Source organism: Stenella coeruleoalba (assembly GCF_951394435.1).
Source record: "Stenella coeruleoalba genome assembly, chromosome: 6".
Classification (NCBI taxonomy): Eukaryota; Metazoa; Chordata; class Mammalia; order Artiodactyla; family Delphinidae; genus Stenella; species Stenella coeruleoalba.
The window spans coordinates 62,740,400-62,765,092 of record NC_137151.1 but is presented as its reverse complement, the minus strand read 5'-3'; the positions used below and the strand labels follow the sequence as shown (position 1 = coordinate 62,765,092).

At 36.2% G+C, this 24,693-nt stretch overlaps 1 protein-coding gene across 1 annotated transcript in view; it reads left to right on the top strand.

Annotated features, from left to right (window-relative positions):
* SCN9A (sodium voltage-gated channel alpha subunit 9) overlaps nucleotides 1–24,693 on the top strand; it is an 85,611-nt gene that overhangs the window by 11,141 nt on the left and 49,777 nt on the right. Inside the window, exons 7-16 of the mRNA XM_079924590.1 lie at nucleotides 4,185–4,248; nucleotides 5,832–5,973; nucleotides 8,038–8,244; nucleotides 9,922–10,209; nucleotides 11,049–11,420; nucleotides 14,165–14,294; nucleotides 15,494–15,732; nucleotides 17,751–17,924; nucleotides 18,671–19,027; nucleotides 22,061–22,537. Coding sequence (XP_079780716.1) covers nucleotides 4,185–4,248; nucleotides 5,832–5,973; nucleotides 8,038–8,244; nucleotides 9,922–10,209; nucleotides 11,049–11,420; nucleotides 14,165–14,294; nucleotides 15,494–15,732; nucleotides 17,751–17,924; nucleotides 18,671–19,027; nucleotides 22,061–22,537 — 2,450 coding nt within the window. The remainder of the gene's footprint in view (nucleotides 1–4,184; nucleotides 4,249–5,831; nucleotides 5,974–8,037; nucleotides 8,245–9,921; nucleotides 10,210–11,048; nucleotides 11,421–14,164; nucleotides 14,295–15,493; nucleotides 15,733–17,750; nucleotides 17,925–18,670; nucleotides 19,028–22,060; nucleotides 22,538–24,693) is intronic.

The following is a 24,693-nucleotide window of genomic DNA, read 5'->3' as shown; positions in this document are numbered from 1 at the left end:
AGATGATTGTGTTCAGTCCGAGTTTGGTTTCCTACCTGTTTTCTGTGTCATAGAAGCCCAGTCTCACTGCAGTATTTATTCAAGTATTCATTGTAAGCATTGTACAAGTTTCTGGACCTGTAGCAGTGAGTATGATAACCTCAGCCTCTGCATCCACAGAGCTTATCTTCTAGGGAGAATGAAAGAGTAAAAGGAGGGGAACAGACAAAAAATATTGCAAGTTATAACAAATGCTATGTGAAGAAAATAAATCTCAGGGGCTGAGATACCAACTAAATGAGAAGCCCTCTCTGAGGAGGTGGCATTTAAGCAGAGATCTAAAGGATAATAAGAAGCCATAAAATAGTGTAGGTGTAAATGGGGGCTGTTCCTTGAATTATAAGGAAGAGCTTGTGGAAAAGCCCTGAGACAAGAAAGAGTATCATGTGTTTAAGGAATGGGAGAATAGCAGTGTGGTTAGACTTTAGCAAAGGAGAGGCAGAATGGCAACAGAGAAAGTTAGAGAAAAAGGCAGGGGTCATATCATGAAGAATGTCTCAGCCCATGGAAAGGAGTTTGGATTTTATTTTAAATGCAGTGGTTTTAATCACTTTACCATACGGGGAGCTGATTGGGTAAGATAGATGGTAGATTAGAAAAAGGAAGACCAGTTAGGATGATGCTTCTATCATTCCAAACAAGACAAGGTTGTGGTTTCATCTAGAGTGGCGGCAGAAAGTGAAAAATGTGAGTTCAAAATGACACCTATAGAACTCACTGATGAATTAGAGAGGAGAGAAGGGCTTGGGGAATCTCATCTACGTTTCTGGCACAGTAACTGGATAGGTGGCAATGGGAAGTGAGGGAAGAGTGGGCAGGTTTGTAGGAGAAAGTCACTATTAACCAGTTAAAATTGAGATGTCATTGGGATATCCAAGTGGAGATAGAAAGTAGACAATTGGAGATTTAAGCATAGAGATCAGAGGAAATGCCTAGTTTGGAGATATACACTTCGAAGTAATCAGCAAAGGGAAAAGATATGTACACGCATACACACATCCTTCTGAAAATCCTCATGTTTATAAGTAGGTAGACAATGGGAAACCTGGTGTTTAAAGCAAATTTGGTGTTTAGAAGATGCTCATCTCCACAACCCTAATGTCTAGAAGGCAGGTAGAAAGGAGGACCCCAAAAAAGATGCAGAGAAAAAGTGGCCAGTAAAGCAAGAAGCAAAGATATAAGAGGAAAATCAAGAGAAAAAAGTATGTTGAGAAAAGGGAGTGCTTGTGTTGAATGACGCTGCAAGATCAAGGATTAAGATCTAGATCAAGGATGATGAGGATAGAGAAATGTATATTAGCTTAAACAACATGGAAGTCATTAGAGAATTTCATGAGCAAATTTTAGTAGAGCGGTAGGACACAAGGTTGGATGAAGGTGGTGACGGGTGAATAAGATGTCAGAAAGAAGAGAAGACAGTATGTGTAGACAATTCTTCCAAGAAATTTGGCTGTAAGGGAATCAGAATAACAGGGGCAATGGCCGGCATTTTTTTAAAAGATGGATTTTGATAGGGATGTTTTTCTAGTGCTAGAAATGAATGAGTAGTAAAATATGGATTAATAATTCAGGAGAGCGGGGGAGAGCAAGTCCTTGAGAAAGTGGGAGAGCGAAGGGGAGAGACATCTCCACCATAGAAGCAGGAGGAAAGATGGAAGAGCAGGCTCCAGCGTAATCAGAGGAGGATTAAGTCAAGCCCAGTGGCTTTTATTTCCACAGAAAAATGTGAGGTGGGATCATTGGCTGGCAGTGCAAAAGAGGAATTCTTCTCTTGGTATTACATTTTCCCTTTACATGTTAACCTTAAATTCTCTTGAGGCTAATTATCCTAATAATTTACTGTTTATTTGTTTGGGAATTATTTTCAAGTGTTCTACAAGACCAGAGTGAGCTACTCCCATTGCTTCACCTTTCACCACTCGTGTGTTGAATTGACTATGTTAGCCCTGCAACATGCCCGTACAGGCAGCTCTAGAGCCTACTTTTATAAAGCAGCTCCTCAGTGATTGGTAAATGTGAACTGGTATTTCTTTAAAGGATAACTCTAAAGTAATCCTTCCATAATAAAAATATCTCAGAGGTTTATGTATAAAACGTTGCATGATCACCTCCTCCATCCTCATTCTGCCATGCCTACCCTCCCCAAGGCACAGGATTTTCTGCAAAAATGAACACTGAGAGTTTTCACCCGAAACTAAGAGGCCTTATTGGTTTATTTGTGTCTTCTAATATTTGTATCTTCTACATAAGACCAAACGATGGCATATAAGTCAGTTAGTCTTATCTGAAGTTGTTTAATAAGAGCTGCTGCTCTTTTAGCATTGATGTAGAAAGCGTGGGTCACTGTGTTAAGTGTTTTACATGCCATAGCCTATTAGTACTAATTCAACAGCTCTACAAAGTAGGTGTTCTTATCCACATTTTACAGATGCAGAAGCTAAATCTTAAAGTGATAAAGTAATTTACCTACATAGGAAGGGGTAGAAACAATATTCAAATCCAAGTACATCTGACTTCAAAGTCTTCGTTCTGCTATTACTCCAGAGCCTCCTAGAAATTACATCTTTATTTATTTTGACTTGAGCCAGATAGGAAGTTGGGCTCTTATTAAAAAAATTCTTTTTGTCCTTTATACCTTTACTGTATAGGTTTGGATCAGCCCCCTGTATTAAGAATAAGTCATTATAGTAAATAAAGGAAGAGTTATGAGTTCCTTTACACCTGAAAATGGGCACAGAGGGTACCATGAAAGGGGAAAATGTACATTTATTTCAGTTCTGTATCCTCAACATCCAGAACTTAGTAAGTCCTAAATAGACGTTGATTGGTGAGTAAACAATGAGAGAATTTCAGAAAATAAATTTCCTTCACTTAATAGTGTTGCCTTGCCAACTGTACCCCTTCTGGAATACTTGGGGCTGAGCTGGGGGCTCTTTTCCTTCTCTTTCCCTCCCCTTCCCCAGCTCCACTTTCTCTCTGGGTTAACTCATCAGGTCCCATGGCCTGACGATGACGCCCATCTTTGTATCTCCATAGTTGATACCTTCACTGACCTCAAGACTCATATCAATCCAGTCACTTACTTGACAAATATAATTTAATACCTAATAATCATCTCACGTGGAGCACAGCTAAAACGGAGCTCCTGGTTGTCCTTCAGGCCATTCTGTGCCCCACTCTTCCTTATCCCAGTAACTGGTACCACTCTTGACCAGCTGGTACATCCTTGTGTCTCCTCTCTTCCACATACCCCACATGCACTCCGTCAACACATCCCGTCAGCTTGATTCTATCCCCTTCTCTCTGTATCCATGGCTACTCTCTGAATCATAGCCATGTCACCTGTCACTGTAGTCACTTAGCTTGTATCCCTGCTTCCACACTTGCCCTCCTATAGTCCATAGTCCACAAAGCAGCCACAGCAACATTCAGAAATGTTAATTATTGTCTCACATCTCTACTTCCTACTTCTATTACTTCCTATCACACTTACAATCCAAACTCCTTTCCATGGCATGCAAAGCCTTGCTACGTGGCCCCGGCCTACCTCTGACACCACAGTCCTCCTCACTCACTGCACTATAACTGGGCTGGCCATTTTGCTTTTTTGTTTCCATATACCAACTTCATTTCTACCTTGGGGTTTTGCTCTTTGCTCTTCACTCTGTCAAGATGTCTCACGAGGGTCCTCGAATGGCTGTCTTCTCTGTAGCATTTAGGTTCCAGCTCGAATGTCATCTCTTTAGAAAAGACTTCCCTGACCACATTTTGTCACATTGTCTTAATTTATTTTCTTTAGGGCATTTATCCCTATGTGAAAATACCTTGTATATTTACTTATTTACTTGTTAAGTGTCTTTCTCTATCCCCAACCTCCACCCTTACCTAAACATAAAGAAAGCTTCATAAAATTGATGATCTTATTTATCATGTTTGTCATCATATTCACTGCCTGGCCCATAAGAGGTTATCGACAAATATTTGAAGGAAAATATATAAGAATACAATAAATAAGTGAATGCCTATTGCCTGGCACTGGGCCTGAATATGTTTGTAAATATATCTATATTAATTAACTGACCTGCTGTGTCACTCTTAAAGCTTACACTCCATAATGTTATATTGTTCAATTTCTTCCTGAACAGAATATTTTTATTACTTGGAGGGATCCAAAGATGCTCTCCTTTGTGGTTTCAGCACCGATTCAGGGTACGTAATATTTGTTTTCAGTTTAGTCCAAAGGCTGGGGGAAAAAAGAAAAATCAAACTCAATCAGTTTGCTAATAAGAACCTTTGATTCTATATTATTTTCATATATTTCATGGCATTTTTTGACTCATTCTGTCCCACAGTGAGTCCAGAGTTTAAAACTTTCATGGTTAATGCATACCATACATTTGAAAGCAATACTTCGAGGTAGTGCTTGAATTAAAACAAGATACAAATCATATACATCCTAAGAAAGTAGAAAAAAATTACTTCCAAAAAACCCCACCAAAAGTTGGATGGATAATTTCCAGCCTTTCTTCTTTCTGGGAAGAAGAGTGACAAAATCAACTTTTCTTTCCATCCCCAAATTATACTCATTCTCCCATCAAGTATGGTTCATAGGTGACAGAATGCAGTGACAGTTTGGCCACTCTAAACAAAAGGATCCCATGGACTGGGTTAAAGATATTTTAAGAATGTTGTGTTTATGTAAGTACCCATTTTGTTCTTTCTCCCACACACCCGACTTTATTTCTGCTGCAGGGCCTTTGTTCTTGCACTGCCCCCTGCCCAGGAGGAGGCTCTGGGTACAGTGGGAACATAAAAACAAACAAGATAAGGTTGCTGCTCCTAAAGACACCTCAGAACACTGTGTTTATTTGACATCATGGATACCAATCCACTAACTTTAAAGAGAAAAAAAGTCTTTAACTAGAAATCTCTATGTACTTACACAATTGTTATCTATTGACTGTTCTTGATTCTAATTCACCCCAAGAATAATTTGGGGTGACAATTTTATTTGAGACCTATATATCAATCTTTCTGGGTACAAGAACTACTATATGACATCTGGTGAAAGTTTCCAAGTCTTAATGATTGATGTTGATGATGATACTAATAGCAGCTACCATTTATTAAATGCTTTCTATGTGCAGGAACTAGGCTAGGTAATTTGCATACATTCTCTTCTTTAAACTTAATAACAGTCCTAACCTTTGGAGGTTGAAGGAAAATATATAAGACTATATATATAAATATATATATTTATATATACATAATATATACATTTATGTATATATAAATATATATTTATATATAATAATATATACATTTATATATATAAATAATATATATTATTATATATTATATAATATATATTTATATATAATTAATATATGATAATATATTTATATACAAATAATATATATTATATTATATATATTTAATATAATATAATATATATTAAATATATAAATATATTTATATATAAATAATATATTTTATATATATATATATTTCCTTCAACTTTTAACCTTTGGAGGTAGGTATTATTATCTTGTCTCACAGAAAGAAGGAACCCGGCCTTGGAGAATTTTAAGTAATTTGACAAAGTCAACAACTAGTAAAAAGTAAGGATGGGATTCAAACCCAGTTCTTGCTGACTCCAAATAATGTGTTCTTAATCATTATTCAATATTGTCCCCCTGGAAAGGAAACCTTGAGTTTCCGACTTCTCTGTAGTACCCTTTAGCTTGCATCCTGAAGGTACTCTGACTTGTGATATCCTTTTTCACATGTAGTCAGTGTCCAGAAGGGTACACCTGTGTGAAGGTTGGCAAGAACCCCGATTATGGCTACACGAGCTTCGATACTTTCAGTTGGGCCTTCTTAGCCTTGTTTCGGCTAATGACCCAGGATTACTGGGAAAACCTTTACCAACAGGTGAGTGCCAAGAGAAACATTCATTGCACAAAAATCTGATGTATGTTCCTTACCAGCCTTATATATGAGATGTTTTATTACATTTAGAATGGAGAAAACTCTATTGTCTTAGTACTAAAATTAGACATGTTCTATTTCCAGCACTATTAGAATGGATAGTTCTTAAATCATAAATTATTTTCTTACTCTTCTGGGCTTTTTGATCTCTAGATCTCTTTCCCTCTTTCTGAATATAGCATCCCACGGGGTCCTAGGTAAATAGCAAGAAATATACTGTAATGTTCTCTCACAGCACTCCTACACACGCTATGCTTTCCACACTTGCCTCCCTGCCTGCAGTGCCCTAAACACCAGGCTCTCCTGTGCTCACTGTTCTTTATTTTGTGCACTCCCATGTACAGTTGTTCTGGACTGAATAGTATCTCCCCCAAATTCATATGTTGAAGTCCTAACTCCCAGTACCTTAGAATGACTATATTTAGAGTTAGGGCCTTTAAAGCGGTAACTAAAATGAGGCTATTAGGGTGGGTCCTAAACCTATCTGATGTCCTTATAAGAAGGAAACATTAGGATATGAGTAGAGATACACACACACACAGAGAAAATACCTTGTGAGGACTCAGTGAGAAGGTAGCCATCCACAAGCCAAGGGGAGAGACCACAGGAGAAACCAAACCTGCCAATACTTTGATCTTGGATTTCAATCCCCTAGGACTGAGAAAATAAATTTCTGTTGTTTAAGTTACCCAATTTATAGCATTTTGTTATGGCAGCCTGAGCAAACTAATATGACAATGGAAGACTCAATTCATGTCTCTGAGTTTTTCTCTCTCAACTCACTTGTTCCTTCTTCTACACCTCCATGCCCTTTGTTCTTCAGTTTATAGCATCCATCTCTTGTACTGGAATTCTTCATTCATGCGAACATCTCCTCTTTAACTTACATGTGATCCTCTTGGGATTGTGGCTCTATCTTTTCACCTATATGTTATCAGTACCCAACCCCAAGAGGAAGGAGATCAAAAATGATTATTCTATATTATAAAAAATAATGAATCACTTCTCAAATTGCTACAGATTCTTCTTTTGGCCTGTTTTATGTCTGTTTAATTTCTGAGAATATTATAAATGAATGTAGAAATTATATAAAAATCTTACTTCACAGGAAAAAAAAGAAATACAAGCGACTTTTTAAGTATGCAAAAAGATACTCACCTTTACTGCAAATTAAAACTGGAGTGACATATAACTTTTCACCTGTCAGAATGACCAAAATCAAAAAGTTGATCAAAGGAGAAATACTGTCTGACTAGATTTGGGGAGGTAGACTTTCTCACACATTTCTGGGAACCACTGGAGAAGATATCATGGCAATTTCTATGAAAATTAAAACGAATATACCTGTTGACCTAAGAATTCCACTACAAAGAATTTATCCAAAAGAAGAAATCAGTAAGAACAGTAACTGATAGAAAAGGCAATTGTTGAGTTACCACGCATCAGAGATAGAATAGAGAGACTTATTTTTCATTTAATATCTGTTTGTACCATTTGAATTTTTTACCATGTATTACATTTTAAAAATTTTAATAAATGTTAATTAAAAATACATAAAAGATGAATGCATAAATTCATACAATAAGGCTATCTACCTTGTGTTAACATAATCATTAATACTTCTTAAAGATATAACTTTATCAGTAAATGATACTATGGAAATTATCTAGTCCTATAATTTGAAAATGAGTAAAGCAGCTAGTTTTTGAGTAATTTTCAGATTAGGGGAGAAAAGATCCAGGGTTATTATTATGCTTACTAATAGTCAAGAATCACACTTAATTTCAGTACAAGCTTAATTAATTGCTATATCTTTTGTACCGAAAAAGTGTGTATTTTAATACTGATTGTTTTCGATGAAGATACAATTTTATTCCTTTATGTTTTTGATAACATGAGAGTATACAGAACTGTACGATTTACGTACCTAATATGCCATTCAAGTTGAAATGATTTACCGAAAAAACCCTTTGTGTTATTAAAATAATAATTACCATTTTTCCCTAGACACTGCGTGCTGCTGGGAAAACCTACATGATCTTCTTTGTTGTGGTGATTTTCCTGGGATCCTTTTATCTAATAAACTTGATCCTGGCAGTGGTTGCCATGGCCTATGAAGAACAGAACCAGGCAAACATCGAGGAAGCTAGGCAGAAAGAGTTGGAATTTCAACAGATGTTAGATCGACTTAAAAAAGAGCAAGAGGAAGCTGAGGTATTGTTATTTGATTTAAAATTCTTCCTACAAGTAGAAAAGCAGCGGAAACAGCAGAAGCCCTGTGGCCTATGCTCAGCCTTCCCCAGGGAGATTTTCCTTCCTGGTTTCCTTTCATTTTTATAAATGAAAACTGAATTTTCATTCTGGTGTGGTCAAAGGAAGCAATTCTGGATTGAGTTAGAACTGACATCTGCCCCATTCCACCTTCCCACATAATCAGCTCACTCCAGCAAGGAGAATGTTCTAAACTCTTCCTCCTAAACCTGTTACTCACAATTTCTCTGTGTGTATGGCATTATGCAAAGTCCCAGAACGTATATGATGTATTTCCCCAGAGTAACAATTGTACACAAATGTTTAGGGAAAATTATTTGATGTTAAAGTTAGATACTCTGTGGGGTAGAAAGCAAAATGTTCATCAGTTTTGATTAATGTTGCAAGGTTTTTAAGATAACGTGTGAGATGTTAAGAAAATCATACTTATGATTGTGGCCACTTTAGGTTAAGTCACAAATTCTTGAGGATTTCTCCTTACTCCTGCCTCCAAAGGGGTACTTCAGTGGAAAAGTTTGAGGAGGCTTGTACTAAGAGAACCAAAATTTCAAATATTCCACACGTGTTTGATGATTTGACCTAGCAAATCTCTTCAAGCAATCTAACCTATTTGGGGGAGGGTAGTAATCTGTGATGCAGAGAAACTTTGAAGCAGACAGATGTTCAGGACAGTATTTTAATAATATTAAAAATCAGAAAGCATTTAAATTTCCAAAAATTAGAAAATGGTTAAGAGGACTATGATATGTTTGTGTCGTGGAGTGTTACTCGGCCATAAGATGATGTGTTTTAAGAATATTATGACAGGAAAAGGTATTAATATAACAATATATTAAGTTGTAGAATACAAAATAGAATATAGGATACAAACAATTTAAAAATTATATATATAAAGAGTGGAAGAAATGTTAACACCAATTATTGCTAGGATGTAGGTTTCTGACTGATTTTTGTTTTTTATTCACAATATCTTTATTTTCCAAATTTTTACAAGGATTATTTTATTTTAATAATAAAAATTTAATTTTTATAAAAGGGGTAGCACTAGGCTATCCCAGGAATTTCCTAGAGAACCCCTAAAAGGCTCTTTCATTTTCTTGAGATATTATTCTGTAATAATTTATTTTATTTGCAAATAATTCATTCTTCATTAAAGTATAGCTGTACCTGAATTTATTGATAATATTGAGTTAATTACCCGAACAAGATATACAAATGAATTATCACATGGTTTATGTGTTTTATGACCCAGAATTACCTAAAATTAAAACTTTTACATGGTTTATGTGTTTTATGACCCAGAATTACCTAAAATTAAAACTTGTACGTATACAATTTAAAATTCCACATATACTACTTAAATTGCTTTACTATATAGTAATAGTATGTAACAGTTTAACTCCAAGGCACAGTATGGCTTTATTACAATGCAGGAGAAGCAATAAGCATATATTTTGTAAGCTCTCTATTCAGAGTGCAAAGAAAACGACATTACTTCCCTTACAAGGGACGTGATTACATGAACCGTGTAACTGAATTTGTAGTAAACAGGTGCCCCATAATAGGGTTTCCCAGACTTTGGAAATGACTCACTGTGTGTGTAACCTCTTGGTGCAACAGGCAATAGCAATGGCAGCAGCTGAATATACAAGCATCGAGAGAAGCCGGATAATGGGCCTCTCCGAGAGTTCTTCCGAAACATCCAAAATGAGCTCTAAAAGTGCTAAAGAAAGAAGAAACAGAAGAAAGAAAAATAATCAAAAGAAACTCTCCATTGGGGAAGAAAAGGGAGATGATGAGAAATTGTCCAAATCGGAATCCGAGGAGAGCATCAGGAGAAAAAGTTTCCACCTTGGTGTTGAAGGTCATAGGCGAGCACATGAAAAGAGATTTTCTACCCCTAACCAGGTACCACTGACACCATCACATGCATATCACCAGAGGTGGCATCATAGAGCAAAGTGTTCTGAGGGAAGGGACCTCAGGAGAGGAGTGAATTGTTGTAGCCACTGACTACAGAACAAGACCCACATCTTGTCAATGCCATGGACTGGCTTCACCTCAGTCCTACCTTTCTCAACCTTCATGTACCCTCAGTCCCCCATGATTGTTTACTCTCACCTACATGCCCTATATTTTCATTCCTTTATTACTTGTTACACATGGTTTCCTCTAAGTGGGATGATTTTCTTCCTTGTTTGCCTCCTGGCATAGGACCACCCATTCTTTATCCATTAGCTTAGGTGCCACCCATCCACAAAGATTCCTCTGTCCTCTCCATTCTTCCCAATCTGCTCTTCAGTTACCCACGCAGAATTCCTATCCTTTTTATCTACATCATCATTTAAAATTTCTATCTTCTACTACTTAAGTCTGTAAGACCCTTCCAGATACATACAAAATAAAAGTCCCTGCCTTCAAAGATTTCATAATCTGGTTGGGGAGACAGAACTTGAATACATGTGATATCAATAAAAAGAAATATGACAAGAGCAGTCCAAGCTAGTTTTAAGGTAACGACCCTGTCATACCCATTTTCCATTATTCACTATGCCTACCACCTTGTCCTGTATATAGCAAGCACTAATGTTTATTCAATTAGATACTTCCAAAGAATATGCAGTTTCATTTAAACCTGTACAGAGCCACCTGCCCTCAAGCCAGTGGTCTCAGTGGAAGTTATGGGAAATGAACTTCTGTTTTGGGGTGCTTCAGCAGATACGTGTCATCTCTTATTTTTTCTGCAGTCACCACTCAGCATTCATGGCTCCTTGTTTTCTGCAAGGCGAAGTAGCAGAACAAGTCTTTTTAGTTTCAAAGGTCGAGGAAAAGATATTGGATCTGAGACTGAATTTGCTGACGACGAGCATAGCATCTTTGGGGACAATGAGAGCAGAAGGGGCTCACTGTTCATGCCCCACAGACCTTGGGAGCGGCGCAGCAGTAATATCAGCCAAGCCAGTAGGTCCCCCCCAGGGCTGCCGGTGAACAGGAAGATGCACAGCGCCGTGGACTGCAATGGTGTGGTCTCCTTGGTGGATGGACCCTCAGCCCTCATGCTCCCCAATGGACAGCTTCTGCCAGAGGTGATAATAGATAAGGCAACTTCTGATGACAGTGTAAGGACGTTTTAAATACCTCAGGCATGGCTCGGCCCTTACTCTTGCATCCGTCAGTCTCTCTGCTGGAGGTGCCTTCTCTCTGGTCCTGTGAATGCCTCTGCATCTTGCAATACCTTTTATGTTAGAAACACACCTTTAACTGATTAACATAGTCCTCATACTATTGTTATAGGTATCTAATTCCAAGATATTTAAAACCCCATTTTTGAAAAAAGGTACTTATCTTCTGTTACTGTACTTGATTATGAATCATCCCCTTAGAAAATAATTTATAAAAGATCTATATATCAGCACAAAGTGCATTGATAATGCTGATCTTATTAGTTGATAATAGGTCCCATGTCTCTAAGGAAATTTGGATTATTTGTCACCTACTGCTATTTTTTTCGAGTCACTACTTAATATATACCTTATTGCAAGGATCTTATTTGAGTTGTTAATAATCAATAATAGTAATAATAATAGCAGACACATTAGTATTTACAACAGCCCTATGAGGTGATATATTATTATCCCTGTTTTACAAATGGGGAAACTGAGGCACAGGGAAATAAAGCAGTTTGTGCAAGGTCACTCAGCTAATAGTCCTAAAGTTCAAACAGAGACCCTCTATTTCAAAGCTTGTGCTTTTAACCACCATACTTCCTCTCCAATGTGTGGTAGGCTTCTTGGAAATAATTTAGAATAACTGTGCTTTTTCCCATACATAAATGAAACTTACTGTTTTTATTAAAAAACAACAAAACTCTTTTATCTGGAATCTATGAATTAAAAATATAATATCCAAAACACATACAGAAATGCAAACGTATATATATAAAGACAAAAACAAAACACCTTTCCAAAACAACAGTTTCAAGAGTTTAGGAATCATTGAGTGGTTTGAGAAAAGGGTGTGATGAGGCTTGAAAGTCTTTCTGGTTTATGGAGTATCTAGGTAACCTCTTAAGGCCACTCACTATGTTACACTGCATTACTCAGTATCAGCAAGGCTTTGACTTTGAACTTGGGCTACCTATTCATAAATTCACAGTTGCAGACAATGTAGTATTTCAAGTGAGAATAAAGTTCCATCAGACCCATGGCCACACACATATTTTCGTTTGGTTTGAAAGAATGCATGTGCTTTTAGGTCACCTGTGACCTCTATGCTTGCATGATACAGCTTCAGCCCTCTGTGAAGGTATTTTTCCTTATCAAACGAGCATGTTAAGTTTCCATAGAATCAGATCTTTGTTGTGTTTTGCTTTTCAACAATGTGTATTACCTGTAAAAGATTATATAATGTGTATCAGATTTGGAGATTAGTTCCTATTTTTAAATGAAATGTTTCATTTAATACTTTATTTTTACCCACAGAAAAATCAGTAGCACTCTAAATCCTGAAACTAAAACTACAAAACTTGAGTAATTGGTGGATACTTTAAGATTCAATAGAAATGCAAAACATAATAGTGTGGAATAATGTACAGTTTAGATGAAAAAATTGCATGAGAAATAATATAAACTTGACACCTGAGACATGTCTACATGGAGAACAAATTATTTAATCAACACAGCTGATTGTTTGGGGGAAAAAGAAATCTCTGCTTCTGGAAAGTCAGTAAATTAGAGAGTATATCAGAGAAAACATGGTTATAGAAAGATTTCTATATAAAGCCACCTGCAGATATGTGTGTGTGTCTTTGCACATACACATACATGCATACATACACACATACATATATTTTTGCCTGCTTGTCAGTGTTTTAATATATACACAAATATAACTATATCTAAACAACTGTACAACTTTACAACTCTAGATCTGTATATCTATATATATGTAGAATGGTGTGTGTGTTTGTGTGTATACACATGTACATGCATACCACACACATCTAGATAGATAGATGATAAATGTAGACTTGTATAGTTGTTTGTATGTATAGATATGTGTGTGTGTGTGTATTGTTGGCCTGCACTGAACTGGCATAGTGTTTTAACTTTGAATTAGTTGCTAAGATTTAGAAATAAGACATCTTCACATGAAAATGGGTATACCTGGTAAGACTGAGCTCATATTCCTGCATAGCAGCAATCCTTTAGAGCTGGAGAGTGGTCACCTCTTTTAGATGGAGTTTATATTCTCCATTTTCCTACAGTTTCCATCAGTCTTAATTGTCCTTTTCCAACTGAGTCATTTATCCTCATAGCTTCAGAGCAGTTCATGAGATCTTCCTTGGCAGTGAGAAACAATCATTACAGTTGCCTCTGTTATTGCTGAACCTTAACAAAGGATAATTACGGAAATTTAATTTAACCTAGAAATCTAGGTTCTACCTCTTTACGCACACGCCACTTACAACAATTGTTGAGCTGTTTACATGTACGATTCTTACATAGTAAAACTATCTGAATAAATTGGAAACCCTGAAAGATAGATAATGATAGTGAATTTAACAATGAAAGCAGCTCATTTTATTTTTTATTTCCTAAGTACTAATTCATTTAATACTCATAGCAAGACTGTAAGGCAAGTGCTATGATTATCCCTATTTTACCAATGATGAAACGGAGACAGGTTAAGTAACTCTCCTATGATACACAGCCTGTAAGTAGCAGAGCCATGATTCAAATCAACAATCTAGACTCTACTTTTAATTACTCACTACAACTATGTGAGCAAGATTTTATTTTCTACCTACAATTTATTAGAATTCCATTCTTAAAACTGTAATTAATCATCTTTTTTTTTTCAGGGTACAAACAATCAAATACACAAGAAAAGACGTTCCAGTTCTTACCTCCTTTCTGAGGATATGTTGAATGATCCCAATCTCAGACAAAGGGCAATGAGTAGGGCAAGCATATTAACAAACACTGTAGAAGGTATGGAATAATATTCTCTTTACCATACAGATTTTTAACAAAATTCAGGTAAGTCCTAGTCAGCCTTAAATAGATATAGGAAGTTCTTAGAAAGAATTCAAAGAATATAAAATGGTTATAAACAATGGTAAGGCTAACCAATGGACACTAAAGGAATTGTCTTTATGTGCTTAAAAAGTGGATAAAGTTATTTGTGATTAAAGACAGGCTTTGGGTGATATGCCTTTCAAAGATAGATAGCTTTATGGTACTAAATGAAGAAAGGGAGGTTAACCCAGGCCTGTGTGGTTCTCTCACTATGTATTCTTCGAAACTTTACCTAGTCTCTTGGAATTGATCATCTTTCTAAAATGTGAGAAAATAATACAAACTTCCAGGTGTTTATACAGTGCTGCCTCTGAGCACCTTCTATAAAATTGCAAAATGGTAATATGTGACATGACATCTGTTAAGATTGTGATCCAAAGGAATTAGAGAAAGCAGTTCAGAGAATATGATGTGAATAGTAGTGGCCGGTCAAAGGATGGCAATTTAAAAAATGTGTTGGCTCCCACCTTCTCTCCCCACAATGTGCCCCAGGTCTTACCTTGTCCATGGGCTACCACCTCATCCCCCGACATACCCATGATAGGCCCAGTCAAAGTTTTCACCCACCTCCTAAATTTATGATGAGAACTAAATGGGCTAATGGTGTTTAGTGCCTATTGCATGAGTCACTCTATAAATTATTTCCAGTCTCTTGGTTCTGGGATTGTTTTCACCTGTGAACTAGCAAGAGCTTTTCCTGGAGAGAGTAGAAGTGTATTATTGTTGTAATGGGTTAAGGACACAGGGGAAAGTATGTATACTGGTATACATACATTGATCTTAAAAATATACATATCTCCATTAAGAAAACATCATTTCTCTTGTTTACTGTCATATGTTAAGTATATGTTTCTCTCAGAGATATCCATATCTGCTCTCATTCATTAATTTCACTGCCTTCTCCTTGGTTGATCTAGTAAATGAATGTGTGATCTAAGATTCGTATGTAACATGCTATGCTTTCATAGAAACAGTACTGTTAAATTTGCAAAGTCTAAACAGAAGACTTGTTTCAGTGTTAGAGTATACTGCTGATTTGTATCTGGTGAGGAATAAAAAGTGTACAATATGCAAATGATTGACTTGGTGTTCTCTGTTGTTTTTTCTCCCAGAACTCGAGGAGTCCAGACAAAAATGTCCACCTTGGTGGTACAGATTTGCACACACATTCTTGATCTGGAATTGCTCTCCATATTGGATAAAATTCAAAAGACTTATCTATTTTATTGTAATGGATCCTTTTGTAGATCTTGCTATTACCATTTGCATAGTTTTAAACACTCTGTTCATGGCTATGGAACATCACCCAATGACTGATGAATTCAAAAACGTGCTCACTGTGGGAAATTTGGTAAGTCTCTTAATGTGAGTTATGTTCCCAGAGCTGCTCTCTTTGTTTGTCATGATTGTCGTTTCTTTTTTTGAAGTCAGATGGATATTTAGCTAGGTAATTAGGCATCTCCAGAATTCACAGTATGAATCATTGTACAGAGTCAAGTTTCTGGTGATAGTTACTATTTTTAAATAATTTTGCAGTAATATTGAGGCCTATAAGTAACAATATATTTCCATAACGAGTCACATCTTGGGAGTTGATAGTGTGTTCTGTTTTTCTGCTGGCGTGTCTCTTAGCAGCAACACTTTGAAAATTTGATACTTCCTTACCCATTTTATAATTACACTGCAGCTTCCTTGTAAGTACATACCCTACATGTTTTCAGAAAAGCTATGGATACTTTGTTTTGACATAATAGGTAAAGAATCTAGACCTTTGGAGGCCCAAAGTCCTGAGTTTGAATCTTGGTTTTGCCTCTTACTGGTTATATGACCTTGGGAAAATGTTTTAATATCTATAATCTTTAATTTTCTCATTTATATAATTATACTTTATAAAATAATAATTCGTTAATATAACGATAATAATATTTTATATATCATATTATTGAGAGGAATAAAAACTTTCTACTCATCATCCTGGCATATAGTAAGTACTCAACAAATCAAACCTATTGTCATCATCACCATCATGCTTTCAATGAATCAGCAGAAACAAGCCTTAAGAACAAGAATATTTAGAAACTAGAATGATTAAACTAGACACAGAAGACATAAGGGCAGACTAGAAGGATTCTAGTAAGAAAGTTGATGCTCTTTAATGTGCAGTGTTGATCACACTCAAGTTAATTACTGCCTTACGGCAAATAGAAAGGGCTAGTTTCCAACAATCTGCATGAACCAGGCAGAAGTACTATTTCACAGCCAAAAGGTCCCAACTTATGACTCTTCATAAATCATAAAAAACTCTGGATGTCTTTGCAAATGTCTGTATAAGATAATTTTACTTTTGCCGTGGTCCCAAACCAATCGATCTTTGAAGTCAAAGAGTGTTTCTGAGTTGATCGTCTCTCTAAAATTTCTTATGAATGTTCCCAGGCAGGATGTTTAAAACTCATGTGCTCTAAGTTAGCATTCTTCTTTCTTTCTATTCCTCACTGGAAAAAGGCAGGACTGTCTAGTTTCTAATTGTTGGTAGAGGTCCAGATTATGAAAATCAGTACCTTCTTACTGAGTTGACTGCATCACTGTGAATCCAAAAGAGACTCACCATGTTTCTTGTCTATAACTACGATCCCAAGTCTGGGTGGTCCCTGCTAGTCTTCCTGATGCTGCATTATTTTAAAAATGACTCACGCAGTTATAGAGCTAACTATTTCCCTTTGAACCTTCTTTGCTTAGTTTCTTTGAATCAAATTGTACCCGAATGATTCATAAGTCTTTCACTGTTGCCTTTTTAAATGAGTCCTTAGATGCCATGTCATGAATTAATGATGTTTTGTGATGCACTTTTGTGTCAAAGCTTTGGCAGTCTTACTTTACCTGCTACTGTATCAATTAAATACTTTTTCCTTTACTGATAAATCTTTAAAGAGTGAGTCAGTTTGTTCCTTATTACCTTAAGAGTAGTCAGATCAGGAGAAAAGCCTGGTTCAAAATTTTTGTATCAGTCTGTTTCCTTTATATTATCTTCCAGAATAACTTGTTGACGCACAAAACTTGTTTTGCAAAGATTGCCTGTGTTAATTTTCAAAGGTTTTATTTATCTGAAATTTTAGTGTGCTTTTCTATGATGCTATCTAAAGGTGATGAGAGCTGATAGGTGAGTTAGAGCTTCATGACCCTTCGATGCTTGTATTAGAGCTATAGGACTAGTGATACTTGGTTTGTAGGATTGAATGAAATAATAATGTTTATAAAGTATCTAGCACATTGTCTGAAACACAGTAAATGCTAAACATATAGTCATTATTATCGTTAGCTTGATTCCATACCTTCTAATAATACTAGAAAAATATTATATTTTTCATGTAGGTCTTTACTGGCATCTTTGCAGCTGAAATGGTTTTAAAACTAATTGCCATGGATCCATATGAGTACTTCCAAGTAGGATGGAATATTTTTGACAGTCTTATTGTGACTTTAAGCTTAGTGGAGCTTTTTCTAGCAGATGTGGAAGGATTGTCAGTTCTACGATCATTCAGACTGGTAAATATAGACCAACCTTACCATTATATTCTATATATAAAGGGGTGTTTCTTTGGTTTTGCATTATTATCATTTAAAACTTTTGGAGGTTTGAATCAAAAGACAAGATTAGGTCTCAATATCTAATAAAATAAAGCCCATTCAGTAACATGTACTTAGAGCTCAAAATCACAGAGATATCTTAATTTTAGGATCTTGAAGACATACTCAGTTGTATGCTAGTATAATGGTAGGGCAATGATTTATATCGCAATAAGCTTATGGTTTATAGAATTTCAACCATTATAATATGTTCATTACTTTGTGTATTTGATAATTAAAGATTATACCCTCAGAATTGTTCTCTGATATCAAAAATATTAAAAAGTAAAGACTTTCTAATGCTTTTTTCCTCTAACATGTTAGGCTTTCTCCCTATGTCAGCATGAAAAAAATTATGAAAGTATCAGAAAATAGAATTAAGGATAAATTTTCAATTTAAAGGGTATAATATCTGATAGAGGTTCTATAACAATCCTGAACTAAAATTACAGTTCCTTCAAAATTTGTGTGGTAATTATATGGTGGCAAGTATAACAAAATAACAGGAATATTGAGAGTAGATGAAAATGAAAAGTAGAAATAATCGATTTTAGCTAGGTAATAATGACAATATTTTAGAACTAAATTTTGGAACAAAATTCAAGATTGGAAACATTGAGAACTTTTTCATAAAAATTAATATTAAGCTTTGTGTTGACTTTTAGCTCCGAGTTTTCAAGTTGGCAAAATCTTGGCCAACACTGAACATGCTGATCAAGATCATTGGTAACTCAGTGGGGGCTCTGGGTAACCTCACCTTGGTGTTGGCCATCATCGTCTTCATTTTTGCCGTGGTTGGCATGCAGCTCTTTGGTAAGAGCTACAAAGAATGTGTCTGTAAGATCAATGAAGACTGCACACTCCCACGCTGGCACATGAATGACTTCTTCCACTCCTTCCTGATTGTGTTCCGAGTGCTGTGTGGAGAGTGGATAGAGACCATGTGGGACTGCATGGAGGTCGCTGGTCAAGCCATGTGCCTTATTGTTTACATGATGGTCATGGTCATTGGAAACCTGGTGGTATGTAATCTGTTGTTCATACATTTAAAATTCTCCATAGAAAATTGTTACATGATGATATGATCAGTTACTTTTATAATTATAGAATTAATTAGATCTAAAACTGTTAATTATAATGGAATATTGACTATTTTAATTCAGTGAAGAACAGAAAAGAAAATGAAATATTGTCTACATTTCTGTGCCAGATAACCTATATTTATATTTTTCACAATATTTATTTTAATGGAAAGTGTTCTATTTTATTCTTTCATTTTGATAGTGATGTCATATGAATTACATCTGTGGTTTTCATGTCTCTTAAGTGTTGATTCCAACGTGAAGCTATACTAGTAAACAGAATATGATTAAATTAACAATAACAAAACTGAAGTTATAGTGGAACAAGGCAAATGGAAGGACTAGTCCTGCTCTGTTAAAGTCACATATAAGACTAGCACCTATAACAAGTATCAGCAAACAATATGGCCCATGGGCCAAATCCCACACACTGCTTGTTTTTGCATGGCCCTGCAAAACTGAAATGTTTTTTACATTTTTAAATTGTTAAAAAAATATAAAGAAAAATATTTTTTGGCACATGGAAATTATATGAAATTCAAATTTCAGTTTCCATAAGCAAAATTTATTGAAACACGGACATGCTCATTCATTTACATATTGTCTTTGGCTGTTTTACTCTACAGACAGGTCTGAGTAGTGTCCATAGAGATTCTTTGTCCTACAAAACCTAAATAATTTATTATCGGGCCCTTTTACAGAAAAATTTGCCCACCACTGCTCTATAGCATCTCTTTTACAAGTGATCTGCTTCTCCATTAGTGTTTTCCTAGCTTGTATGCCTTCACTGTTTGTTTCCTCCTTTCTTATACGTACCTGTTGGTAGGAATTTTCAAGCTTAGAGGCAGGAGATAATTGGGATAAGATGCTCTTCAATGACTCAATTCAATTTTCAAAGCCACCATGTTGGTTTGGTTTAGTTGGTCAACCTAGCATCAGACTCTTCATCAGGTATCCCAGGAGGTTGTCTGTGATAATAGCCATATGGTTAGTACCTTCACTCCCCACTGGCTTGAATATAAGTTGCTCATTTTTTTTGTCCTTGCAGCCCACATGCCAACTTGAAAGTTGCTAAGAGAGTAGACTTAAATGTTCTCACCACAAGAAAATAATGGTAATTATGAGACATGATGGAGGTATTCCCTAATATATAAGGATATCAAATCAACATGTTGTACACTTTAAACTTACACAGTGTTGTATGACAATTATCTCAGTAAAGCTGGAAAAATGAAATCTAATTAAAAATTTGAAGGAAAAAAAGAAATCTATTAACATTTGCATTGATTAGGGAGACTAAAGGGTAAAATGAGCCCTTGGCTTCCCATCAACATTCCTATTAAAACATACACATAAACAAACATGCATTTCATAGTGAAATATATTTTTCATTGACAATAAAAACCAAAATGAAAATAACCAATTCTGAATTCCTTAATGGTTCATCAAATTGTTTTCTATGCTTTTCTTTTTCCCCTCCCTCTCAGATTCTTCTCTTAAACTAGACATATTAACACAGACATTTTTTTTTTTTTTTTTTTTTTTTTGGCTGTGTTGGGTCTTCATTTTTGTGTGTGGGCTTTCTCTAGTTGTGGCGAGCGAGGGCCACTCTTCATTGCGGTGCGTGGGCCTCTCACTGTCGCAGCCTCTCTTGTTGCAGAGCACAAGCTCCAGACGCGCAGGCTCAGTAGTTGTGGCTCACGGGCCTAATTGCTCTGCGGCATGTGGAATCTTCCCAGACCAGGGCTCGAATCCATGTCCCCTGCATTGGCAGGCAGATTCTCAACTACTGCGCCAGGGAAGCCCAACACAGACATTTTTAACTTGTGCTTTTCTACTTACATTTCTGAGAAATTGTTTTAGGTGTGACCAAAATCAGGGGTGAGTCCCTTTTCCTCAGTTTGGTCTAATTTTTATTGTTTAAATGTGAGGTAGATTTTGGCCATGAAGAGACTTAAATGAAAGTTTATTTCAATTATCTTTTTGTTTTTTATACAAAACACTTTTAAAATATGATTTACATATTTTTAGCCCTCTGTAAGAATTCTTTTTTTTTTTTCCACAATGTTCAGTTCACCTGGACCCTTACTTCCAGGAGGAAAAACAGAAATAGTTTGCACACAAACAGAACTTTGCTTCAAGTTGGAGGTGTCTTGACCTGGAGTTGTCCGGGGCGAAAATGATTGGCAGTGAAGCCACCCAATCATAATGCCATTGTCTCATTTGAATTGGGTTCAATGGGCAGGTCTTTTTCTTTGCTTTAAAAGCTTCATTAAGGGACGTCCCTGGCAGTCCAGTGGTTAGGACTCCATGCTTCCACTGCAGGGGCCGCGGGTTTGATCCCTAGCCAGGGAACTAAGATCCCGCATAACACACAGTGCAACCAAAAAAAAAAAGCCTCATTAAGTTGCAAGTTGGCAAAAATCTCGGACAGAATATTTTATTACAGGCGCTCTGCAAGTATTATGTGTTCCATTTGTTGTAATAAGTGACATTTATCTCCTGGGAAAAGTGAACACAGATCTTGGCTTAAGTAACCTTCACAATAGACACTAGTCACAATTTTCTTGTTCTACTTGTTTCTCACAGGTAACAAATATCAATTAAAGGTAGTGTTAGAAGAGCTATTTAGACCCATAAAAGGGAATTTGGACAAGGGATTCCTGCTGTAGAAAGGAACTTAGGAATGACATCCTGGTAATGGTGAGGGAGCATTCTCTTTGCTCCTCATACCCTTTAAGGGTATGGCTGACCTCTGTTCCCCAGAGCTCACAGAAGCTCAGACATGGAGAGACTGATGAGGACTCTAGCTTCTCCTCTACACCTATCATATGTTCTTATCTATGGGTGAAGAAGTGCAGGGCTCTTCGTTGCTGGTTTGGATTTTGGCCTGTATTTCAGAAAACTGCACTTATTTTCGTTTTTATTTCCTGTCTCCCTTTTTCTCCACACCCTATCCCCACCCTGACATAGGTCCTCAACCTATTTCTTGCTTTATTATTGAGCTCATTTAGTTCAGACAATCTTACAGCAATTGAAGAAGACACTGATGCAAACAACCTCCAGACTGCAGTGGCTAGAATTAAGAAGGGAATAAATTATGTGAAACAAACCTTACGTGAATTTTTTCTAAAAGCATTTTCCACAAAGCCAAAGATTTCCAAAGAGATAAGACGAACAGAAGATCTAAATTATAAGAAGGAAAACTACATCTCTAACCACACACTTGCTGAAATGAGCAAGGATCACAATTTTCACAAAGAAAAAGATAAAACCAGTGGTTTTGGAAACAGCATGGACAAATACTTGGTGGAAGAAAGTGATTGTCAATCATTTATTCATAATGCCAGCCTCACAGTGACAGTGCCAATTGCACCCGGGGAATCTGATTTGGAAATTATGAATACTGAGGAACTTAGCAGTGATTCAGATAGTGAATACAGCAAAGGGGTAAGATTGTTTTATACGCATTTTGTTTCATGTTATTAACTAGTACGAAATGAGTTAAAATTTCAGATTCTTTGCTGTCCTAAGTTTATTCTAATATTGCATGCTAATGAGTAGTTTGTGTGTATGTGAATTTATACTGTAGCTTCCTGAAGGTTCATATGGTAAGGTTTTACTTACTGATTCTTCATAACTGATATAATCCATTTAGCAAAATTTGAAAGTACCAGGTATCTTTAAGTCTTCCCTTCCTTTATTCCCTGTTTGTTATCAGTTGTAAAGTCATATACCATCTCCTTTCACAGTGTCTGTTGAATCCACAGCTCCTGTTCGTCACCTTTGCCTTTGCCCTCTCTACTTCTTACCGAAACCATTCCACGTGAATTCCCCACTGGTGTCTCTGCCTCCATTTTCCATCTACTCTAATCCACTTGTTTGATTAATTTTACTTAGGTTCAATCCTAATCATACTTCTCCTTTGAAGTATCCTTGATCCCCAACGTAGATTTGAATTGTGGACCATACATAAAGCCTTCACACCATGGCCCTGACCAGCTGTCTCTCCTGGGCTTGCTAGGGCTCCTGTGCCTGAACCAAGCCGGTTTCCTTCTGGGCCACATACACTCACAACCTGCATGATTTTGCTTGGGGTTTCCTTCTTCAGTCAAAATCCTAAACACGTACTTCAAGTCATAGCCCTCAGCTTCCTCGCGTGTAAAATTATTAGCCCTTACAGCATAGGGTTAGGTGAGGGTTAAATGAATTAACACATGTAGGATGCTTGGAACAGTACTCAGAGTGCTCAGAAGTGGTAGCTGTTGCATCATTCCTAGTTTCTCTTCAAACAGATATGATCTCATTTTGAACCCCACACAATTCTATGCCTTTTCCTAGATTTATTATTTAGCCTTGTATCTTAATTTTTTTGAGAAATTATTGTATGCACCAAATGGTACTGTAAACTCATTGAAAACGGGAAACTTTTATTAAAACTTTTTTTGTATCCTCCTTCCCCACACCTGGTTGCATATATTCAAAGCATTATTGAGCTGTATTTTTATTAATATGGAATATAATAATCATAAGTGAGTTTTATCACAAAGCATTTTTTATGACATCTCTTTAAAGTTTTAAGATATCACTTTAAAATATTTTTCCTTTCTTTAGGTCATATTTGAAAGTATTTGACAGGTATTTCCCAAACATCTTCTATCTTCTTAACCTTATATCAAGAACTATCCTCCATGAATTTATAGTGGATTTTGGAACAAAGATACACAGCTGTGTGTGTGTGTGTGTGTGTGTGTGTGTGTGTGTGTGTGTGTATGCACACCATACGACCAGTACTAGGTGCAGAGTAAATGCTCAATACTTACTTATTGAATGAATAATTAAATAAATTATGAACATATATATTTTACATAGCCAAAAAAATTATTTCCAAGATCACAAAGTAAGGAATCAAATATTTTATTTTTTATTTAAAAAAGTCTTTACACAGAAGAAGTAATCCAAAATTCAAAAGGTGTGGTTGATTTGGCTTGAAGATAGAAAATTAGATTTCACATACCCCGCTCAGGAACAGTAATCTGGGGCTAGTCTCATGTGAAAATGAAAACTAATTCAATTACCCACTTTTCTGCCTACAAAGACTAGAATTGTAAAACCCTAACTGCCTGGCAGACTTTCTGAATAAGTTTGAGATTCTGGGTGTTAAAGCACTTTGGTAGCTTGGTTGAGTTTACCAAATACTGCTTTCCTCTTAATATTTGGGAGGAATCATTTCTTACCTGGTCGTTTTTTCTTTTCTCAAAGCCTGTGGCTCTCCCTACATGGATCTCCTTAGTCGCTGGCAAAAATCATATTCTTAGTATGTTGAATTATATCATTGTAAAGGGACTATAATAGACCTGCCCCATTTAGCACCTCATTTCCTAACTGAGAAAGCCATTAAGAGGAAGCAACTTTATCTATAGTTATAAAGCTGGTTCAAGGCAGAGCCAAGACAAGAATCCCAGTCTTGTTATTCATAAGTCTACCTTCCTTCTCCTGTCTTTGTCTATTTCAGGGATAAAACCCACATTCCTATTGGGGTTAATACCCAGTTTGTCTCCCCTGGGATACTGAGCCATGCTTCTGAAGAATTTACATACCCTGTA